Source organism: Megalobrama amblycephala, linkage group LG21, assembly GCF_018812025.1.
Source record: "Megalobrama amblycephala isolate DHTTF-2021 linkage group LG21, ASM1881202v1, whole genome shotgun sequence".
Classification (NCBI taxonomy): Eukaryota; Metazoa; Chordata; class Actinopteri; order Cypriniformes; family Xenocyprididae; genus Megalobrama; species Megalobrama amblycephala.
In genome coordinates, this window is record NC_063064.1 from 23,693,487 (window position 1) to 23,712,696 (window position 19,210).

Consider the following 19,210-nt stretch of genomic DNA (forward strand, 5'->3'; position numbering starts at 1 on the left):
ATCTCCCTTGGGACAATTTAGAAGTTGCGGTGCTGAGACTGCAAGCTTTTAGCCTCTCTTATCAGGGCCTGGCCTTGCTGACATGCACGCCTTACACACATACACACGCATACGCAGGTGCGCCCCACCGGTTCGCAGTAGATCTCCCAGATTGCATTGGGCCATTGACATTCCATCAAGTCCCATCAGCACTTGCTTCACTTGGCTGAAGCTCAGAAAGCTCAGTTCAGCCCGGGAGCCAAAATGTTACGGTGTTCTCTGCGGATCACACAACGCAGGGGTATTGACATGGAGAAATATGTATTACTGTAAGAAATACTGAACATTTGCAGTTCTTAATGGATAACATCCAAGTACTTTGTAGCTCTGAAGTACAATAAACATGCAATTACTGCACAAATGCTTCTTTAAGAGAAGAAAAGTGTTGATATGTTTAAGTCAAGTAATGCTGATGTAGCCTCACTGTAGCGGGTTGTGCTCGGTGGCATATTGTGCGTTTGCTGTTGCTCCAATCAATACTGAAGCTCTATAAAACAGAAAGAACTCTCAGTGCCTGGCCACAATAATGTAATGCATGTAGTCCAATGTGGACAGTATTCATGCCGGAAATGTATGTAGAACATATATAGTGTGGCTGCTCTAAAGTACAAATAGTGATAACATCAAAAGTACACTATTTATTTTATCCTTTTGATAATATCTAATTATTTCTAATTATCTAAATATTTCATTGTCCACTTTTATGTATTGTCCCTAGTTTTCTCCCAATCTGAGAAGAAATAATATTGAATCATTTTCATTATATTAACCAAAATAGCAATAAATAATATTTTATATATATTTTTAAATCGCAATTAATCGCACACTTATCGTGAAATTAAGCAGACACCATTTATCTTGTTTAACACGTCCATTTTGCCATCATTGCCTATATCCAGCAAAGTAAACCATCAGATTGAAGTGTGATTTTCACAGAACTGTTTTTTTCAGCCCATTAAAACGTTTCAGAATTCACAGTGTATATAGAATGTGCAACAGCAAAGAGCTTCTTTATATTTTAGACAAGTCAAGTTGTGATACTGAACAGGACCACATGGAGATGCCAAAAAAAACCTAAACCAACCGCCTTGACCTGCATATGTACTAAAGTACACAGCAACATACACAGGACAAATCCAAACATTATTCTGAATGTGTGTGAAAACAACGTGAATTAACTGAAACGTGTCTTTGCATAAATACAGTGTGTGATCAGTGCATCGAAGAGCGCTCATACATGATTTGTTTGAGCATCAATATAACGGACTCATGCGTGCTTAATGTACAACTCTTGTACGTCACCACAATCATCCTTACTTGGATTGCAATCCTCATCCATCAAAACTTTCATAGAGAGACGCTGGTTTGCTTTATCCAGCCGAGAAACATAGTTTTCATATCATTTGGCCATACAGCGGTGGGATGTCTTGACGTCCCGTTCAGACAGGAACAGCATGATGCGGGATGCATTGTATCTCTTCAGATACAATAACAGAGTTCGTGTTTTAAAGCGAAACAGACACTGGAATGAATAATTGTCTCTGCCATCTCTGATATAATCAGCATGGACTTTTAAGATCATCTAACTGCATGAGGTAAATTACGTTAAAGATGCAATTTCACATGCTTCAGTAATTTTTTTGAGTTAAATGCGTTAAATTATTTTAACGCGTTAAGGATTTTGAATTAATCACATGCGTTAACGTGTTAACTTTGACAGCCCTAATATATATGTGTATATATATTTATTATAACAATAACACTTTGAATTTGAGTTTTGAATCGACTAAAATTGAATTCACAGAACTTAATAAAACTTTTTCTAATGCCATTATGCAAGTTTAAATCAGAGGTGCTATTGAAACATCTCATGCTTGCAAGTTGAGAGTTTGGATCCCCAAACAATTACCTGTTTTGGTTTATTTTATTTTATTTTATTTTATTTCATTTTTGAGCTAATATTTAAGCAATTAACCTCGATAGACCCAAAAGTCTCACTCTGGCCAGAGGGCCACCCTAATTGTTAATATGTGTTTTTACAAACGTGTGTTCTTAAAATGAGTACTTATGTACATGTTTGTGCATGCATGTCTGCTTTATGATATGCGAACACATGATCGCAGTTGTGGTTCAGTGTTTTTAAGTCAGCTGACCTGAAGCCCACTTGCAGTCGAGCAGAAAAAAATACTGCATCTTTTCTTCCCCTCCACCCTCAGTTCCGAAACTTCTCTCTCATTCTCCCTCTTCTCTGTTTATACACCCATCTCTCTTCCTCACACTCTCCATTTCAGTTTCTCTCACTAGGGGCTCTCTCTCCGTCTGTTCCGCCACTGTTTATGTTCTTTCTTCCCTCTATCTTCTCTCTCTCTCTGCAGAAATGCTGAGGCGGCACTAGCGCTCTGACTGAATTAAGATTGTATGATTGATGTGCAGCACTCTCAAACGAGAGCGAGAGAAGGAGAAGGAAGCAGAAATGCAGGAGGGAAAGGAAAAAAGGCTGAAAAGGAAGGATAAAAGATAAGACGAGGCTGAGCGGAGAGAAAACAGGGTGCAATAAGCAACAAAAAGCTTTTTTAATACAGGGCGGACAGAGAGAAACATGCAGATGTCAGGGTGTGAAAAGTGCCGGATTTGACGTTTAAAGACTGGAGAGGAAGTGGAAGAAATTAGGAGTATTTGGTGTTTACTGAGATGATGCAGAAAGACTGAAGGATAAATGGAGGAATGAGAGAGAAATTGAAGCGAAGAGAGTGAGTGAAAAGGAGGCGTGTCAAAATGACGGACATTCTTTGGCAGAAATGTTGAGTGAATGTCCGCTATAGCTGAAACATATATACATACATTTATGATACTCCTGTCCTCATATATAGACACACAAGTGTGGTTAGAAGTGAATATTGAGGGAGTGGGGCTATTGTCACAAAAAAAATTATGTCCTCCACACTAACTTTCACTCAAAATTTCTGTTGGCTAAATCAGTAGTTTAATATTTTTGTATGATACTGCTTAATAATTGTGTTGTCATCTAAATTTTGCTGATACCCAATGTGACAACTTAAACCATATAGTTCTCCTCTAATTGTATCTTTGTTCCCGTGCAATGACCTTTGATGATCTTTCACTTTTTTGGTAGTCAAAACATATGTGCTTTTACAGAAATTGGGCTTAAAAATAAACCTTCCCTACGAAATATTCCCTGGAGATAAAATTGTGACAACAAGCAACGGTCTCTGCTATATTCATATTGAGTATGAATCACATTTTACATCCCTGCACATTAGAGCCGCAATCATCCTGTTAACTAACCTTTAGCACTAATGCAAGGGATGCAGAATGATACAGTGGGTGAGATGGTGTTTGTGCTATAAAAGACAGATTAAGAATATTAAAACACCAATATTTGTTTAGAAAAATTCAAAGAACAAGGCAGGAGGGAGATGGAGAGAAGTAAGGGAAGTCATCATTTACAGAATGTACAGCTGAATATATTTCATAATTACAATTATATTTTATATTTCATAGGATTAGATGAATTGTGGGCAATTTCCAGCAGGTTCTGGAAAGTAAGCAGGTAATTATATTAATATTACAGTCACACAGATCATAGCTGTAAAGAAGAACAGCTTGAAATTGTGGCTGAAACCAAAGGACGTGTTTCCATACAATCTATATCAATATCACAACATAAGACAAACACAACTCCAGCCAGAACAGATCAATATGATCACCGGCAGCAAACACATATATGTTACCAATCTCACTGGTTTATGCTGTGTGCTGCTGTTTCCATGTACGGCAGCGACACTTTTGTTCAAATCACCAGGCATTTGGATTGCTCAATGGAGTCTGACCAACGAATAGCTTTGGGTCAGTTTTCAGTTTCCAAAAAAAACAAAAAAAAAAACATGATCTTTCAGAAATCATTCTAAAATGCTGATTTGGTGCTTAATTATTATACATTTTTTTGCTTCTCAATTATTTATAATTAGGAGTTCAAGTGTGTAGCACTGAAACCCTATTGTAATTGTTAGAATTTCCAAGGATCAGCATTCTCCCTTAAAAGTGATCGGGCAGACCAAACCGTAAGTCGTAGAGACTTGAAACTTTGAGGGATTGTAGTACCCACCCCACAGTGGAGCTACAGCGATCAAAACTATGTAACTCCTAAACCATTCGTCGCAGGTTCAAGTGTCTTATATCGACGAACAAAACACACTGATTCGAACGAAATTTTGGGATTTTTTGAAAAACTTACTTTAGCGAACTAGTCCTAGATTTTTTGCCCGATTGGAACCAAACCAGTGCAGAAAGATTCTCTGAAGTCAGACTGTCAATAATTATTAAAAAAAGTCTACATTTTGATTCATGTTCACGATGGACACTAAAACATTCCATGGGCGTGGCCACTTTTACTAAAACGGCTATCCTTCTTGAACGGAATGACATCATTTTACCAAACTTGGTACACCTTTGTATGGGCTCGGTCTGTGGTTGCGTGACAAAGGATGTGGTGACTGGCCACTTGGTGGCGCTATAAAATGAAAAGAAATATGAAAATAGCTATAGCTACGCAACAGTCAGTTCAATTGATTTAAAAACTGGCATGCGGTGTCTTTGTCCAAGGTGCCATGATTGTTTATGAAGACATTCGCATATTGCAAAAACACGGCCGCCGTCGGCTAATGAATTTCACGTGGATGTCATACAAAGTTAACGGAGACTGTCGGAACGAAACTCACTGGGCCTGTTTGACTCATGGCCCTAGAAGAATGTGAGAAATTCTAAAGAAATTGGCCAGCTTTGCACTTCTAATGTGCATAAAGGATTGTATATTATGCGATTATTATTGTTATTTTTTTTGCACATGCCCACAACATTCATATCATATGATAGAACTCCTCATTCTGAGCAGTTTTGTCTCTAGGACCACTGCTGTCAATCAAATAGTTCATTAAATATCAGAGATTATTTATTATTTATTTATTATTTATATTATTTTATCCTTTTCCATCGATGATCTATGTGGCTACAGGTTTGCGAAATAAAACATAATAACTTTTTACTTTTATATACATACATACATACATATATACAAAAATTTGGGAACGTGGGGAATTTAGTTTAGATTTTGAATTATTTTGGTATATTTGGACAGATTTACAGTAAATGGAAACTAATTAAGAAATTTTACTGGCTAATGTCAATCAGATATTGATACAATGTGGAATCCTATGCAGTACTTAAAGGGATAGTTCACTGCTTTTGTTCATAAAATGAAAGTCACTGGGGTCCAAACCAGCAATGGTTATTGGACATATTTAAAAAATATCTTTTGTGTTCCACAGAAGAATGTCACCCATGAGTGTGAATAACTGGTGACAGAATTTTAATTTTAGTTGAACTATCCCTGTTTTAGATGTATTAGAGCAGACTGTTTATATGAGTGTGTTGGTATTGAATGTAATGTTACTCCAGCTGCAGAATCAGAATCTTTCTGCATATTGCATCAGTAAAACAGCCCTCATGTGCGTGCAGTTAGCATCCAGCAGTCAGCTCACACAGGCTTACCGCAATGAAAACCATTAAAGGGATCCTTGATGGAGGAAGAAAGCTATAGAGAGGGCGTTAGAGTGAGAGAGAGTGGGGAAATGAGAGAAGAGGGTGCTAAGACAGTGGAGCAACGAACAAATCTCTGTGAATCAAGAGTCACTTAGACCTCTAAAGACCCGAACGCAGCAGGATGCAGTAGAATTTAACGTCAAAAATAATAAAATACTGAAAAAGAGAGTGACAGAGTGAAAGAAATGGGTTTCAAGGAGGAGAGGAGCAGACTCTTTAATCTGTCATGTATCTATTTTTAGTGTAGCGTATATGGAACAGGAGGGGGAATTCATAACTGAAGGCTTTTTAGCATGATGGATCACACACACACACGCGCCCTTCAGGTCCCTCTGCAGGAAAAACTGAGCAATCGAAGAGGAAAGAAAATGCAAAGATGGAGACAGGAAGACCATGGTGTGCCAAAGAGAATGGGAAAGCGAGGCAAGCGAGTTGGCGAGAGCCCTTGCTGAGTCGTGTGGATTCTTTCATTTAATTTGTAAGGTTGTTTGTTTTATTTCAGTTGAAATGTGTTCATCTCATCAGCTTTGTTTCCCCCTAAAGCACACTGTCAGCTAAAATCTAGAGTCAAGAAACCCCTTGAAAAAATATTCGCTGCCCAACACGTCTATGTCAGTTAAACACATGCAGTTATAAGATGTGTAGTTCTTGTCACTAACTAACAAAGTGCTTTCAACTCAAAGGTCAAATTTACAATGAAGTTCTCACAGGAAGTGGCAGAAGTGTTCATTTGAGCTTGATTTTTTTTTTTTTTTTTTTTTTGATGAAACATTTACACACAAACTAAAGGTGTGTAACTAAAGGTCAGTCATTTTTTAGTTTCACGGCTGTTACACAAATACGACAAAGTTGAGTTCAACTTTATAGAAATGGACAATGTTATAATGTGAAGTGCAGACAATGCAGGTCATGTGACCTGTTGTCCTTTAAACAATGCCCATGAAAAGTTTCTACAGCCTGGAGGGCTAACTGACCGTATTAGACGTCTCTCCTCTGGATTGCTTTCCGATAATATAATATGGAGTTTTTAGTTGTGAGCAGTCTAGCGTCAATATGCTGATGCTTGATAATGCAGTGTGTGCATGGGAGGGAGTGTACAGTATGTTAGTGTGTGCGAGGTGATGGGAAAAGTGCTTGTAAGGACAAGAAGAGGTGGTCATGGGAAGGTTTTAAGGACACAAAAAAAGGCAGATAGAGAAGTAATGTTATGGTTTGGTTTGTGTGTGTGTGTGTGTGTGTGTGTTTTAAAGCTATACTTAAAGGAAAATTTACCCTTTAGAAGTTAGCTGAATCTGACAAAATCTCCCATTGGGGACATCCTTAATAGTAAAAATTATTCATTATTTTTTGCAATGCAAAAACCTTGTCTTTCAGGGGTAAGCTTAGAGTTTGGTTTGAGGTTAGATTTCACACAGCCAGACTAAATGACATACAGTCCGGACCAGAGTTTGTTTTACTGCTAGAAGTTCTCACTTAGCCAATCAGGTTAGTTCTTTTCATGAAAGTTTTTTTTTTTTTTTTTTTGTGAGCAGTGTGCATTAGATGGACAGTGAATGGACTGTGGGTCTTAAAGGCCCAATGAAGAGTGTTGGAACGCACAGCATTATTCAATGTGTTGACGTAATTTCAACTGAAACAGGAAGACAGGGCAATATATCGAACAGCCCCGCCCCATTTTTAAAATAGCCAATAGCGTTTTGTTTATGTTACAGCTTGGCCAGAGCCGTTAGACTCTGTAAAACCTCTGTTTCCTTCTAATCTCTAACCGTTTCTCCTCCTCATGTCCTTTATATCGCTTTAATATACAGCATTCTGTGCAGAATTCAAATGTGTCCAATGCCTTTTGTGGTCTTTGCCGACTCGCGCATATGATCCGCTCTGGGTTCTCATGTCTCTGGACCAGAGCAGACTGCTCGCGTTGCAGTGGTTCATGTGACACAATGCGAAAACAGACTTCATTTGCGTGAAAGGAAAGCATATTTACACTGTCTGAATTCTCTATATAGTGCACTATGTGCCATTCACTATGTAGAAACTAGTAAATGTATGAGCAAATGACCGATTTCAGCCGTAGCTTCAGAGTCTGTTGATAGTGTAGGAGGGGGCGGAACTTCAAATTCTAGAGAGCATTTGATTGGACAGAAGATTTGACGAGAAGCTGAAGTATGATGTGATGTCATGAAAATCCGTAATCCATTTTAGCGGAAGTGAGAGACTGTAAGTTTTGAATGCTTATATCTCCAAAATGCGAATTTTGTCATTGTTTTGGAACACGCCAACTTATTCATAAACTTAAGGCAAACATATTCATACTAAAAGCTAAAAACTTAAATTTTGATTTCAGGGGGACTTTAAGTTTACACTGAGGTCGCTCTGTAATTATAATAATTAGCTTTTTTTACAAAAAAAAAAAAAAATCAGTAAAAAAAACAAACATTTTCTTAATCTGTATTCTTGTTTTTCAGTAAATATATTTAAACATGTTTAAAACAAGATAAATTTAATTGAGCAGCATTTTGCAAATTGTATAAGATATTAAGTAATAATAATGATGATGATAATAATAATAATAATAATAATATTGTTATTGTTGTTGTTACTTCATATAAAAAATATTATTTTAAGCATAAACCTAAATGTAAACATGTTGTTGTTGTTTTTACTTCATTTTATAGCATAAACAACTAAATTGTGTAGCTTAATTGAAGTTGTATTCTCTGAAAATAAGTACATTTATCATAATTTAAAGCTGTTTAGATAATAAAACAAACAAAAAAAATCTGATTAAGATTTTTTTTTTTTTTATATATATTTTTGCTGTGTAGCTATAGATAACTAAGTGTGTATGTGTGTGAGAGGAAGAGACAAATATGTATACAGTATATAGGAGGAGAACATTGTATGGCTCTATTGGATCTGTGCACAGACTTTTTAATTAAAGCAAAAGAGATTGAAAGAGGGAACTGGCACCATCACTACATCTTATTAGTCTAATACACATTTAAACTGCTGATGGAGAGATGCAGAAGATTCTCTCAGATGCTGGCCAACTCTCCATTTCACAGCTCTTCTGCCTCTCTCTCTCTCTTTCTCTGTTGCCAGCTCTCCTTGCCTTTCCTTTTCTTTTCCTCCTCATTTAAATACATCTACATTCTCACTGTTGTCCTTCTTTCTGTCTTATTTTTCTCTCCTTCTCTCTATCACCCTTGTTGTCTCTCTTGCTCTCCATCTCTCTATCTGAGTCTTAAAATTGAGATTTGAATTATTAAGGGCACATTATGAGCTGCAGACAGCTTTACCACTCCAGCTGATTTTTTTTTTTTTTTTTTTCCAGGAACAGCCATTAGCACTGTGCAACTGCACGATTTATAGGTAGATAGAGAAACAAAACAAGAGAGAAGACTGTTGAAATGAGAAGGGAAGATTTCAGCTGTTTAGTAGTTTAGCATGCAGCACTCTGCATCATCTCTGTGGTTTTCTGCTGTGAAGGGTTTGCACAAATGCTCACATTTCGTTTCTCAGAACAACTGCTCTGCACATGCTCACTTCAGCACTGGAGTGGTTGCCATGGATACCACTTTAAGTCTCCCAGCATGCACTGTACTGCTAGCCGTGTTAGCCCTGAGCTAACTGTGTGTTGGTAATTTCAATGAGCTCTGAATAAATAGTGTGTGTGTGTCTAAGGACTTAGTCATGATGTGAGCTTGTTTCCCTGAGAGGTCTGTGTTTGCTCTTTTTGCGCCACAAAATAACTGATTTACTTTGAACAGTTTACATGCAGTATGCAGACAGATTGAGGTGAATTCAGGTGCCATGTTCATATGCAGGGCTCTAGACTTCGACCAATTTGTGAACTTTTTTTCTGCCGGCGCGACTGAATTTTGAGGTTGCACTGGTGCAACTACCACGTTGCCCAACTGATAGAGCTGCCATTTCTGTTGCATATGAGAAACATCAAACAGCAAAAGAAACGAAAGTGTAACGAAACTGCGCTCGTTTATTAGCTCGGACCTATAATAGACAACGCAGCCTGAGATCAGGGCAGGTACTCGCGGGCCGATCTTTGATCACACGACACAGTTATTTCACAGCGCTGGGAGATCCACTGAGAAAGCGATTGAATTAGCCGCAGAATTAATAACATTACTGCGAGATCTAGTCAGAAGCATTCTGCATATAACATTCTCTGTTATAAACCATATAAGATCAAACATCGCTGACTTGGAAACCAGGAGAAACATTGTGCCATTAACGAACAAGTTAAAGGTGCCCTAGATTCAAAAATTGAATTTACCTCAGCATAGTTAAATAACAAGAGTTCAGTACATGGAAATGACATACAGTGAGTCTCAAACCCCATTGTTTCCTCCTTCTTATATAAATCTCATTTGTTTAAACGACCTCCGAAGAACAGGCGAATCTCAACATAACACTGACTGTTACGTAACAGTCGGGGTGTACGCCCCCAATATTTGCATAATGCCAGCCCATGTTCAAGGGATTACACAAGCCAGTATTAACGTCTGGAGCTGCACACAGCCGAATCATCAGACTAGGTAAGCAAGAACAACAGCGAAAAATGGCAGATGGAGCAATAATAACTGACATAATCCATGATAGCATGATATTTTTACTGATATTTGTAAATTGTCTTTCTAAATGTTTCGTTAGCATGTTGTTAATGTACTGTTAAATGAGGTTAAAGTTACCATCGTTTCTTACTGTATTCACGGAGACAAGAGCCGTCGCTATTTTCATTTTTTAAACACTTGCAGTCTGTATAATGCATAAACACAACTTCATTCTTTATAAATCTCTCCAACAGTGTAGCATTAGCCGTTAGCCACAGAGCATAGCCTCAAATTCACTCAGAATAAAACGTTAACATCCAAATAAATACTTTACTCACCTAATTCGAAGCATGCATACAGCATGCATGACGAACATCTTGTAAAGATCCATTTGAGGGTTATATTAGCTGTGTGAACTTTGTAAATGCGCTGTAATATAGTCGACAGCTCGTGTGGCAGGGAGCACGCGATTTAAGGGGGCGGCGCCGAGTGTAAATCAGTGCATTGTTAATGATGCCCCAAAATAGGCAGTTAAAAAAATTAATTTAAAAAAATCTATGGGGTATTTTGAGCTGAAACTTCACAGACATATTCAGGAGACACCTTAGACTTATATTACATCTTGTGAAAAAGCATTCTTGGGCACCTTTAAAGAAGGCTTTTCAGTTAACAAATCACCAGCATTCACCATGGATTTAAGGTAGCAATGCTAACTGTGGCCATGGTTATTGTGGCAGAAATAGTAGAATGTTTTTACATTATTCATTTCAGGGGAAAAGTCACAAAATCTCATGAAAAACAAAACTTTTTTTTTTCTTTTTTCAAATTATGTCTGAATTACACAGAAAGCAAGTAAAAAGCACTCATTTTATAATCACTGAAGCTGTCTGTCAGTTCAGTATGAAACAGTACTACCAGAAGTGCTACCAAATCAGGTGCTGGTGACACCATCTGTAGAACTTGGTGGCACTGGTGCCACTGCTTTCAAATGTTTGTCTGGAGCCCTGATGATTGCATAATGCATATAGAATGAATCAGGTGTGTTGTCAATATGTGTTGAGTCTCATACTTAAGGTCTTGAAATTACTTAAGGCCACACAATGAGGAACAGGATATGATGTCACATTCTGCTGGGGCATCTGTATTAAACTTCTGTAATTTCTGCAAAGTTTCATTGTTTTCGTCTTTTTTTTTTTTTTGTCTGCATTTTATATTATATTATATTATATTATATTATATTATATTATATTATATTATATTATATTATATTATATTATATTATATTATATTATATTATATTCAGAATTCAGAATAAACCAGAAAGAAACTAAAGTTTGAGCAGTGTAAGAAACTAAACATGGAAACAGGTTTAGAGCTTCTACAATTTCTGCAATGTTTCAGTTTTTTTATTATATTATATTATATATTATTTTTCTTATCCTCTAAAACTTAAAAAAGGTAAATGTATCTTATATTAAAAATATGTTTGGATATTTTTACTAGAAAACAAGAAAATAAATGCTGTTTAAGAAACTATTTTTGCTTTGTAAATAAATATGTGAAATGTATACAGTACATAAACACATAGTATCAAAGTTTCATGATGTTATTAATAGTTTAAATGCAGATGAACTACAGAAAAAATTCTAATTTTCATCATACAGTGTAATGCAAACATTTATTCGTGTAATTAATCATCTTAAAATATTACCAAAGTGTGTAGCAGTCATCACAAGGACTGCATTTGTTTTTGTGTGTGTGCTTGTCTGTATGTCACATGCATGATATAAGCAGTTATGACAAGTGTTGAGAGTGTGTGTGTGGTATCAGTGCCAGTGGCAGCTGGTGAAGAGACACACAGTAACTGGATAATGAGTGCTCTATTACAGCCAGGCTGAATCTATCCACACTCATCTGTTTAATACAGCCCTGCAGCCCACTTCGTGTGTGTGTGTGTGTGTGTGTGTGTGTGTGTGTTTATTTTTGTATGTATATGTGTGAGCCCAGGCCTACTGCTCCATATCACTCACACTTGATCGCACATGGTTTATCCAAACTCTGCAAGCAGACAACATTACATGTGCATGATTTGTTGTTGTTGTAATATTAATTCCTTACAATTTCTCATAATATTATAGTATAATAAAATTAATATTTTTACATTATATTTGTTCATTTTTGTAGCATGGCAAAGTTAATACATTTTTATGATTGCATTGTGATTTTAATATTATGGTAAATATACTTTTGAATTATAAATATGTTTGATTTGAGCCTTAACTTTGCCTCTTACTCCATTTGAGTGGATGATTTTGACCACCATCATTGCCAACTGCATCGTACTGGCTCTTGAACAACATTTACCAGATGGAGACAAAACTCCACTGTCAGAACGACTGGTAAAGTGCAACACACACACACGTTCATGCTGGTTTCACTATATAAGTGAAGACATTGCATAAGGGGCTTTTGCACCAGTTAGTTGTAGGAGCTCAGTTATAGGAACTAGCCACCAGGGTGGTCCCTTGAGAACTAAATTTTCCTCTAGGGCCATTTTCCTGGTTGCATTTGCACCAATATACAGTATACAGTATGTAATGTTTACTGTAAGTAAACTGTGTGTTTACATGACTTTATATAAATGACGGGTTCCAGTGTTTCGTATGCGGCCAATCAATGTACGCTTGCGTCACTGGTAGTTCCTATTGTGCTGAGTTAGACACTACTCAAGTAGGAGCTAATGGGGTTTATGCAGAACAAACTTCTGTTTTCTGTAAAACAGGTTGCATCGCTTCCGGTTCAGGTCTTTTTTATGTGCTTCTTTAAATATCGAGCCGTTTTAGTGAGCAAAGATGAGCATAACCGATGTTCATCACATATGCAGATTCATTTCTAAAAAAAGTTTTCTTCTTCTAACTAACATTTAGATATTTAAATAGAATAAAATGGCAACAATAAAAAGAGCTAGCTAGGTTAGCTGATTACCTTAAAAGTCCATAGATATCGCCATCAGTTCATACTGCCGTTGACACTTTCTCGACAAGTGAATGCCATGTGACCCGTTTTCCTGTTTGTTTGTGTGACGTTCGACATAAACCCTATTTAGTCCCCTGAAAAGGCATTCCTATAACTAAAATCATTCCCAGTTCCTGCAGTGCAAACACGATAAAAAGGGGGTACTTCTGCCAATAGTTATAGGCAGTGTTGGGAAAAGTTACTTTTAAAAGTAATGCATTACAATAAAAGTAACTAATTGCTTTAGTGAGTTACTTTTTATGGAAATTACGTTACTTTTGCGTTACTTTTTTTTTAAATTTGGGCTGGGCTTGCTTGTTTGTTTTTTAATAACAAAAAAGTTATTCTATTTTTTGCCAAATGTTAAGGCCCTTTCACACCATAAGTAAAATGAACAAGCCTCAGGCTAAGGAAATGCAAATTCACTCCTGTACTGTAGAGGGTGCAATTCAGACAAGAAAGTTCAGCACTCTCAACAATAAAAACAAAAAATGAACCCCAATGAGTTCACGATTTCTCTCAACATGCGGACAGGAGAGTTGTCAGTCAATAAATGGGAAATCAAAGTAACTTGCGTTACTTATTTGAAAAAGTAACTCAGATATTGTGTTGTAAATTTAAAAGTAATGCGTTACTTTTCTAGTTACTTGGAAAAAGTTATCTGATTACGTAACTTGCATTACTTGTAATACGTTACCCCAACACTGGTTATAGGAACTATGAAAACATTCCTCCAGTGCAAAAGCCCCTATAGACTTTTAAATAGTGAGGACCAGTAAAATGTCCTCACTAGTCGGTTGTTATAATATTTCACTATATAAGTGAGGACATTAGGCCCTCACATATATAGCCAAACCTATACACATACACTTACTTAGCTATCTAAATTGGGACATTGCATAGACTTCTATTGTTTTTATATACAGTACAACTAAAAATATAACCTAACCCTAAAAAGTCCCCATAAGGTCAAAATTTACTGGTATTACTGTCTTTAGAGAATACCAGGCAGACACACAAAATAAAAGAGTAGTTTAACACTGCCATATAAACATTATTTCATCTGCTCCTTTCTGTTCAAGTATGCACAGGACAATTTGAGAGTCACTTGTTAATAAATCCAGGCATTGTGTGTTTTCTTTCTCTCGCAGGATGACACAGAGCCCTATTTCATTGCTATTTTCTGTTTTGAGTCGGGCATTAAGATTCTTGCGCTGGGATTTGCCTTCCACAAGGGCTCCTACCTGAGAAACGGCTGGAACGTGATGGACTTTGTAGTGGTGCTCACGGGGTAAGTTAAACAAACACACTCACTGCATGATGTCTGATGTCATAGCTCTTGTATACAAACTACAGAGACCAAATGAAATATAATTTTAGCTGCTCGATTTATGAGTCAGTATAAACAATTGTTGGATGGCTCTTTAGAAAGCTTGATTCTGTTTCGTTGATGGTGGCGTTCTGAAGTCAAACATTATTGTGTAATAATTTGTATGTTCAGTGAAGGATTGAACATTAAAATCGAAGTGGCTCTTTTTGACAGATGAATTAAAAGAGTTATTTGTTCATGATTCAGACTACACTAGTCATTATTTTTACTTTTGCATGAAGTCAGACTTTTTGTCTGTGTTTTACTAAGCATTTCATGGCCTTTTTAAGCTCTTAACTCAGATGTAAAATAGATGACAGATATATAGATTGCCTTATGACTGGCTGGCTGCACATTATCCGTAACATGTATGCTAAAAGATTTCGCATACCTTAAGAGACAGACACGCCCCCTCTGGAACTCTCTGTGCGAAGCAACACTATGTACACAGCAGAGGTCTGCTTGCATGGACGCTGGCTCCCTCATGCCTTAATGAGCACACGCACACACACACACACACACACACACACACACACACGGATTCTCAAACACAGGGCAGATCACAGCAACACTATAGGGAGCAACCATCAGGGCACGTCTGAAATGTCACCTCACAGGGAAGCAGAGAGAGACAGACTGGTGTGTGTGGGGGTGTGTTGTAGTATTGCAGTTCTAAAGAATGGCAGGGTCATGTGACTCCATTACTCCATTCCCCTGGGCTTTGACATATTGGAAAATTAGAGAGAGAGAGAGAGAGAAGGTGTTGGGAGATGTGGAAAGATGTATGGACTGGAGAGAAGAAGATGAGAGGCTGAAGAATCCACGATGGAGTGAAAATCCTGAACAGCTCATTTGTGCTGGTTAGTGCTGGTTTGGTTAGCAAAATGCTGGTCGACTAGCATTGTGATTGACAAAGGGAGGCTTGCTGGTTAAGCTAGTTAGAGGACTAGTTCACCCAAAATGAAAGCTCTGTCATCATTTACTTGTCATACTTGTATTGCCTACTTTCATACGTGGAACACAAAAGTCTCTTTTGACCAAACTTCTCTTTTCCATAAGTGAATGGTAACAAATTTGTCCCTATTTACACTGACTTTTTATAAAAAAGCTACTTTTTAAAAAAAAAGCTACTTGGACATTCTAATTTTATATATATATATATATAAAAATATATATGTGTGTGTATGTATATATATATATATATATATATATATATATATATACACACACACACACACACACACTATCACTCAAAAGTTTGGGCTCAGTCCGATTTTTTATTTTATTTTATTTTATTATTTTTGTAAATGTATACTTTTATTCAGCTAGGACACATTACATCAAATGTAACGGTAAATGCATGTAAAAAAAAATCTATTTCAAATAAATGCTGGTCTTTTCAACTTTTTATTCATCCAAGAATACTAATAGAAATATATCACGGTTTCCACAAAAATATTAAGCATCATAACTGTTTTCAACATTGATAATAATATGAAATGTTACTTGAACTCCAAATCAGCATATTAGAATGATTTCTGAAGGATCATGTGGCACTAAAAACTGGAGTAATGGCTGCTAAAAAATCTAACTTTGCCATCACAGGACTACATTATATTTAAAAGTATATATTAAATTAGAAAACATTTAAATTATAATAATATTTCACATTATAGTGTTTTTGATCAAAAAAATGCATATAAATTCAAATAAGATCAAATAAATCTTACCAACCTCAAACTATTGAAGGGTAGTGTAAATATATTTTATATTTGAAAGTAGAAATGATGGGAAGAAGGAGAGAAAAAAACTAGAACATGGAGGATAGAGGTGGAGGGGGAAGGGAAGAGAATGAGAACGAGGGAAACGTAATGGAGCAAGGCGAGCGGGTGTGTGTGTTTTCGTTAGCTGCTGCAGTAACCTGCTTTTCACTACTGCAGATGATCAATCAACTAGCCCCGCTTTTAGACACAGCCAGATCTTCACACACACAAGCAGCTGCGAAACTGAACATGGCTAATCATTAACTACATCCTCAATACAGACATTTTTACTCACCGTCGACTGCTGTGTGCGCACATTGGACACATTTGTAAGCATCAGCTGACTTTCACAGCAGTATTTGTGTATGTGTGGTTATGTGTGTGTTAGAGAGAAAGAGCTACACTTTGATGATACAATGCATCCTCCACGCTGCTTCCTGTAGCTTTGATTTCTATTTACAGTCAGACTCATACACACCTTTACCTACTGAAACAAACACACACGCATACTGTTAAGTTGGAATGTCATGTTGTGTCACTTGTAGAAGCAAGTGATTGTGTGCTTTTTTCTCTCTTTCTGTCCAAGAGAATATTTTATTTTTATTTTTATTTTATCAATTTATTAAAATAGTTTATCAAATATAGTTTATTTTTTATTATAAACATTTTATTTTATTAAAATAAGATAATTTAAAATATTTTAGATATTAAATATTGATTAAAATATTTGATAACATTTTAGTATAGGGAACATGTATTAACTATTAACTATGATTTTTCCCTCAATAAACTCCTAATTTACTGCTTATTAATAGTTAGTAAGCTAGTTGTTAAGTTTAGGTATTGGGTAGGATTAAGATTAAAGTCATGCAGAATAAGGCATTAATATGTGCTTATTAATTACTAATAAACAGCCAATATTCAAATAATATGCATGCTAATAAGCAACTAATTAAAAGACCGTAAAATTAAGTGTTACCAAATATTTATTAATTTATCTATTTATTAACGTTATTTATGTTTTACCAGCACATACCTTTACTTCCATTTTCTAGTGAACCAGGATCATAGGAACGGTTTAAAAAACATTTCAACTTTGATTTGAATATAAATATTGTGATGTGGTGTTCGCTCAGTAGTCCTAATTTGATGATAGGCAGGTAATGGGCGCCAGCCATAGTAGGATTACTGCTTACTGCTTGCACAGTTGTTCAGTCTGCTGCCAACATTACCAGCTGGCAAAAGCTTTTTCTTGGTCTTAAAGTTGTTGTTTTACAGAGCCAATTTTTTCTCATTCTGCCACCATGCAAAACACAACTCTTTAAATGTGATTAGCTATTTCTAAAAATGTGAGGACATATCAGTTATAATGGCCTGAAAAGGCAGATATAATAAATATCTAGTTCAGTCATGAAAGCTGATCACAGTCAATGAGATTCAACAGCACTTAACATTTTAATAGTCCAGTTCATTGTTTTCTGTAAGCTACTCCTGCAGCAAACTATCAGAGTTCCTCTGAAACCCTCCTCCTTCCCCAGCTCCACCTGTCTAGATCTGCTACAGGATTTATGTCTGTCTATTTATGAAGCAGCAGCAGCATATCTTACATACTCAAAGAAGCTTGTCTGTGTATCTGTTAGTTCATACTTGTTCTGCAGCAGCAGCAGCATAGCAGATCTGGTCTGCCAAGACCAAATACATTAACATCGTCATATTCAATAACATACTAAAACTATTCAGAGAGTTGTCATGATCAAACTATGATTATGATGTAATGAAAACTGGCTGCTATCAGCTGCTACATTAGTTTGAGGTTGTTTCAGCCTTTTGACTGGCAAAGAAATCGGAATTGCTTTGTGTTGGAATAAAGAACTTTGCACACTGAGTCCGAAATTTTCGCATGCGTTTTTTCGTATTCGCAATCCTAAAAAATCGTCACGTGCAGAGACCTTGCACACTAAGTCCGATGCGTATTAATGAATGCGTTGCAAAAAAAACGCAAAACAAATCGCAAAACAATACAAAATGAAGTCTTCAAACAGTGAGCATGATTAATTGTCTCAAGAAAGAGGAAATATTGGGTCCATTCAATCCCGAGATTGTATAGAGAGAAGGAGAGTTCACCTCATCAAGGAGCTGCGGGATTATCCGAGCGTTTCAAAGATTACTTCAGGATGTCAGTGGCTCTGTTTGATGCTTTACTACTGGCACAATCTGTCTTTATATTCTGTCTCTTTGTATTCCGCACCTTGTTTGTCATTCAGTGCTGCTGTTTTGTGCTGTAGACGACGTGGATCAACTTGTCAGATGGCATTCTGGTTTTTTGCGTTCGCGTACGGTGGCTCTGAATTGTCAAAACGTCTCTCAAAATGCGTGCCACAGATGCGAAAAAAGCAGAAAATCTAACCTGATCCGAATATTTTTTTGACGGATGAAAGTTTCGGAGGCAGTGTGCAAACGTGATTGACATAACGTGAGGTCGAATTTATTTTTTAACGTGCGAAAATTTCGCATGCGAATTTCGGACTCAGTGTGCAATGACCTTTAGTCTGAAAATAATTACCAGAATATTGGACACAGATGTCATTACATTTCATTCACATGCTTAAATGTTTAGCCATTTTTAGTGTCTGAAATGCTCTTTAGTGTCAGTTGAGCAAGGATGTTGCTTCTGACAAGGCCTGTGGTTGCAGTACTCCCTCAAGTGCCTCTCCATCAGCTCGAAAACTCTAGTTCTACATTTTAGTTTCACCTCGTAGATTTTACATCAAGACGTCAATGAAGCTTGACAGCAGAGTGACAGACTCTCATGACCTCTGAGCAGAGTTTGCTGC

The 19,210-nt window shown here is 36.7% G+C and overlaps 1 protein-coding gene across 15 annotated transcripts in view; it reads left to right on the forward strand.

The window, feature by feature from the left end:
- cacna1ab (calcium channel, voltage-dependent, P/Q type, alpha 1A subunit, b) overlaps nt 1-19,210 on the forward strand; it is a 153,614-nt gene that overhangs the window by 55,671 nt on the left and 78,733 nt on the right. For all 15 annotated transcript variants that reach the window (XR_007182217.1, XM_048173265.1, XM_048173253.1 and 12 more), the window contains exons 4-5: nt 12,523-12,628; nt 14,396-14,535. Coding sequence is in view for 14 of the 15 variants with exons in the window: in XM_048173265.1 (XP_048029222.1) it covers nt 12,523-12,628; nt 14,396-14,535 (246 nt within the window). In the remaining variant the exon portion in view is untranslated. The remainder of the gene's footprint in view (nt 1-12,522; nt 12,629-14,395; nt 14,536-19,210) is intronic.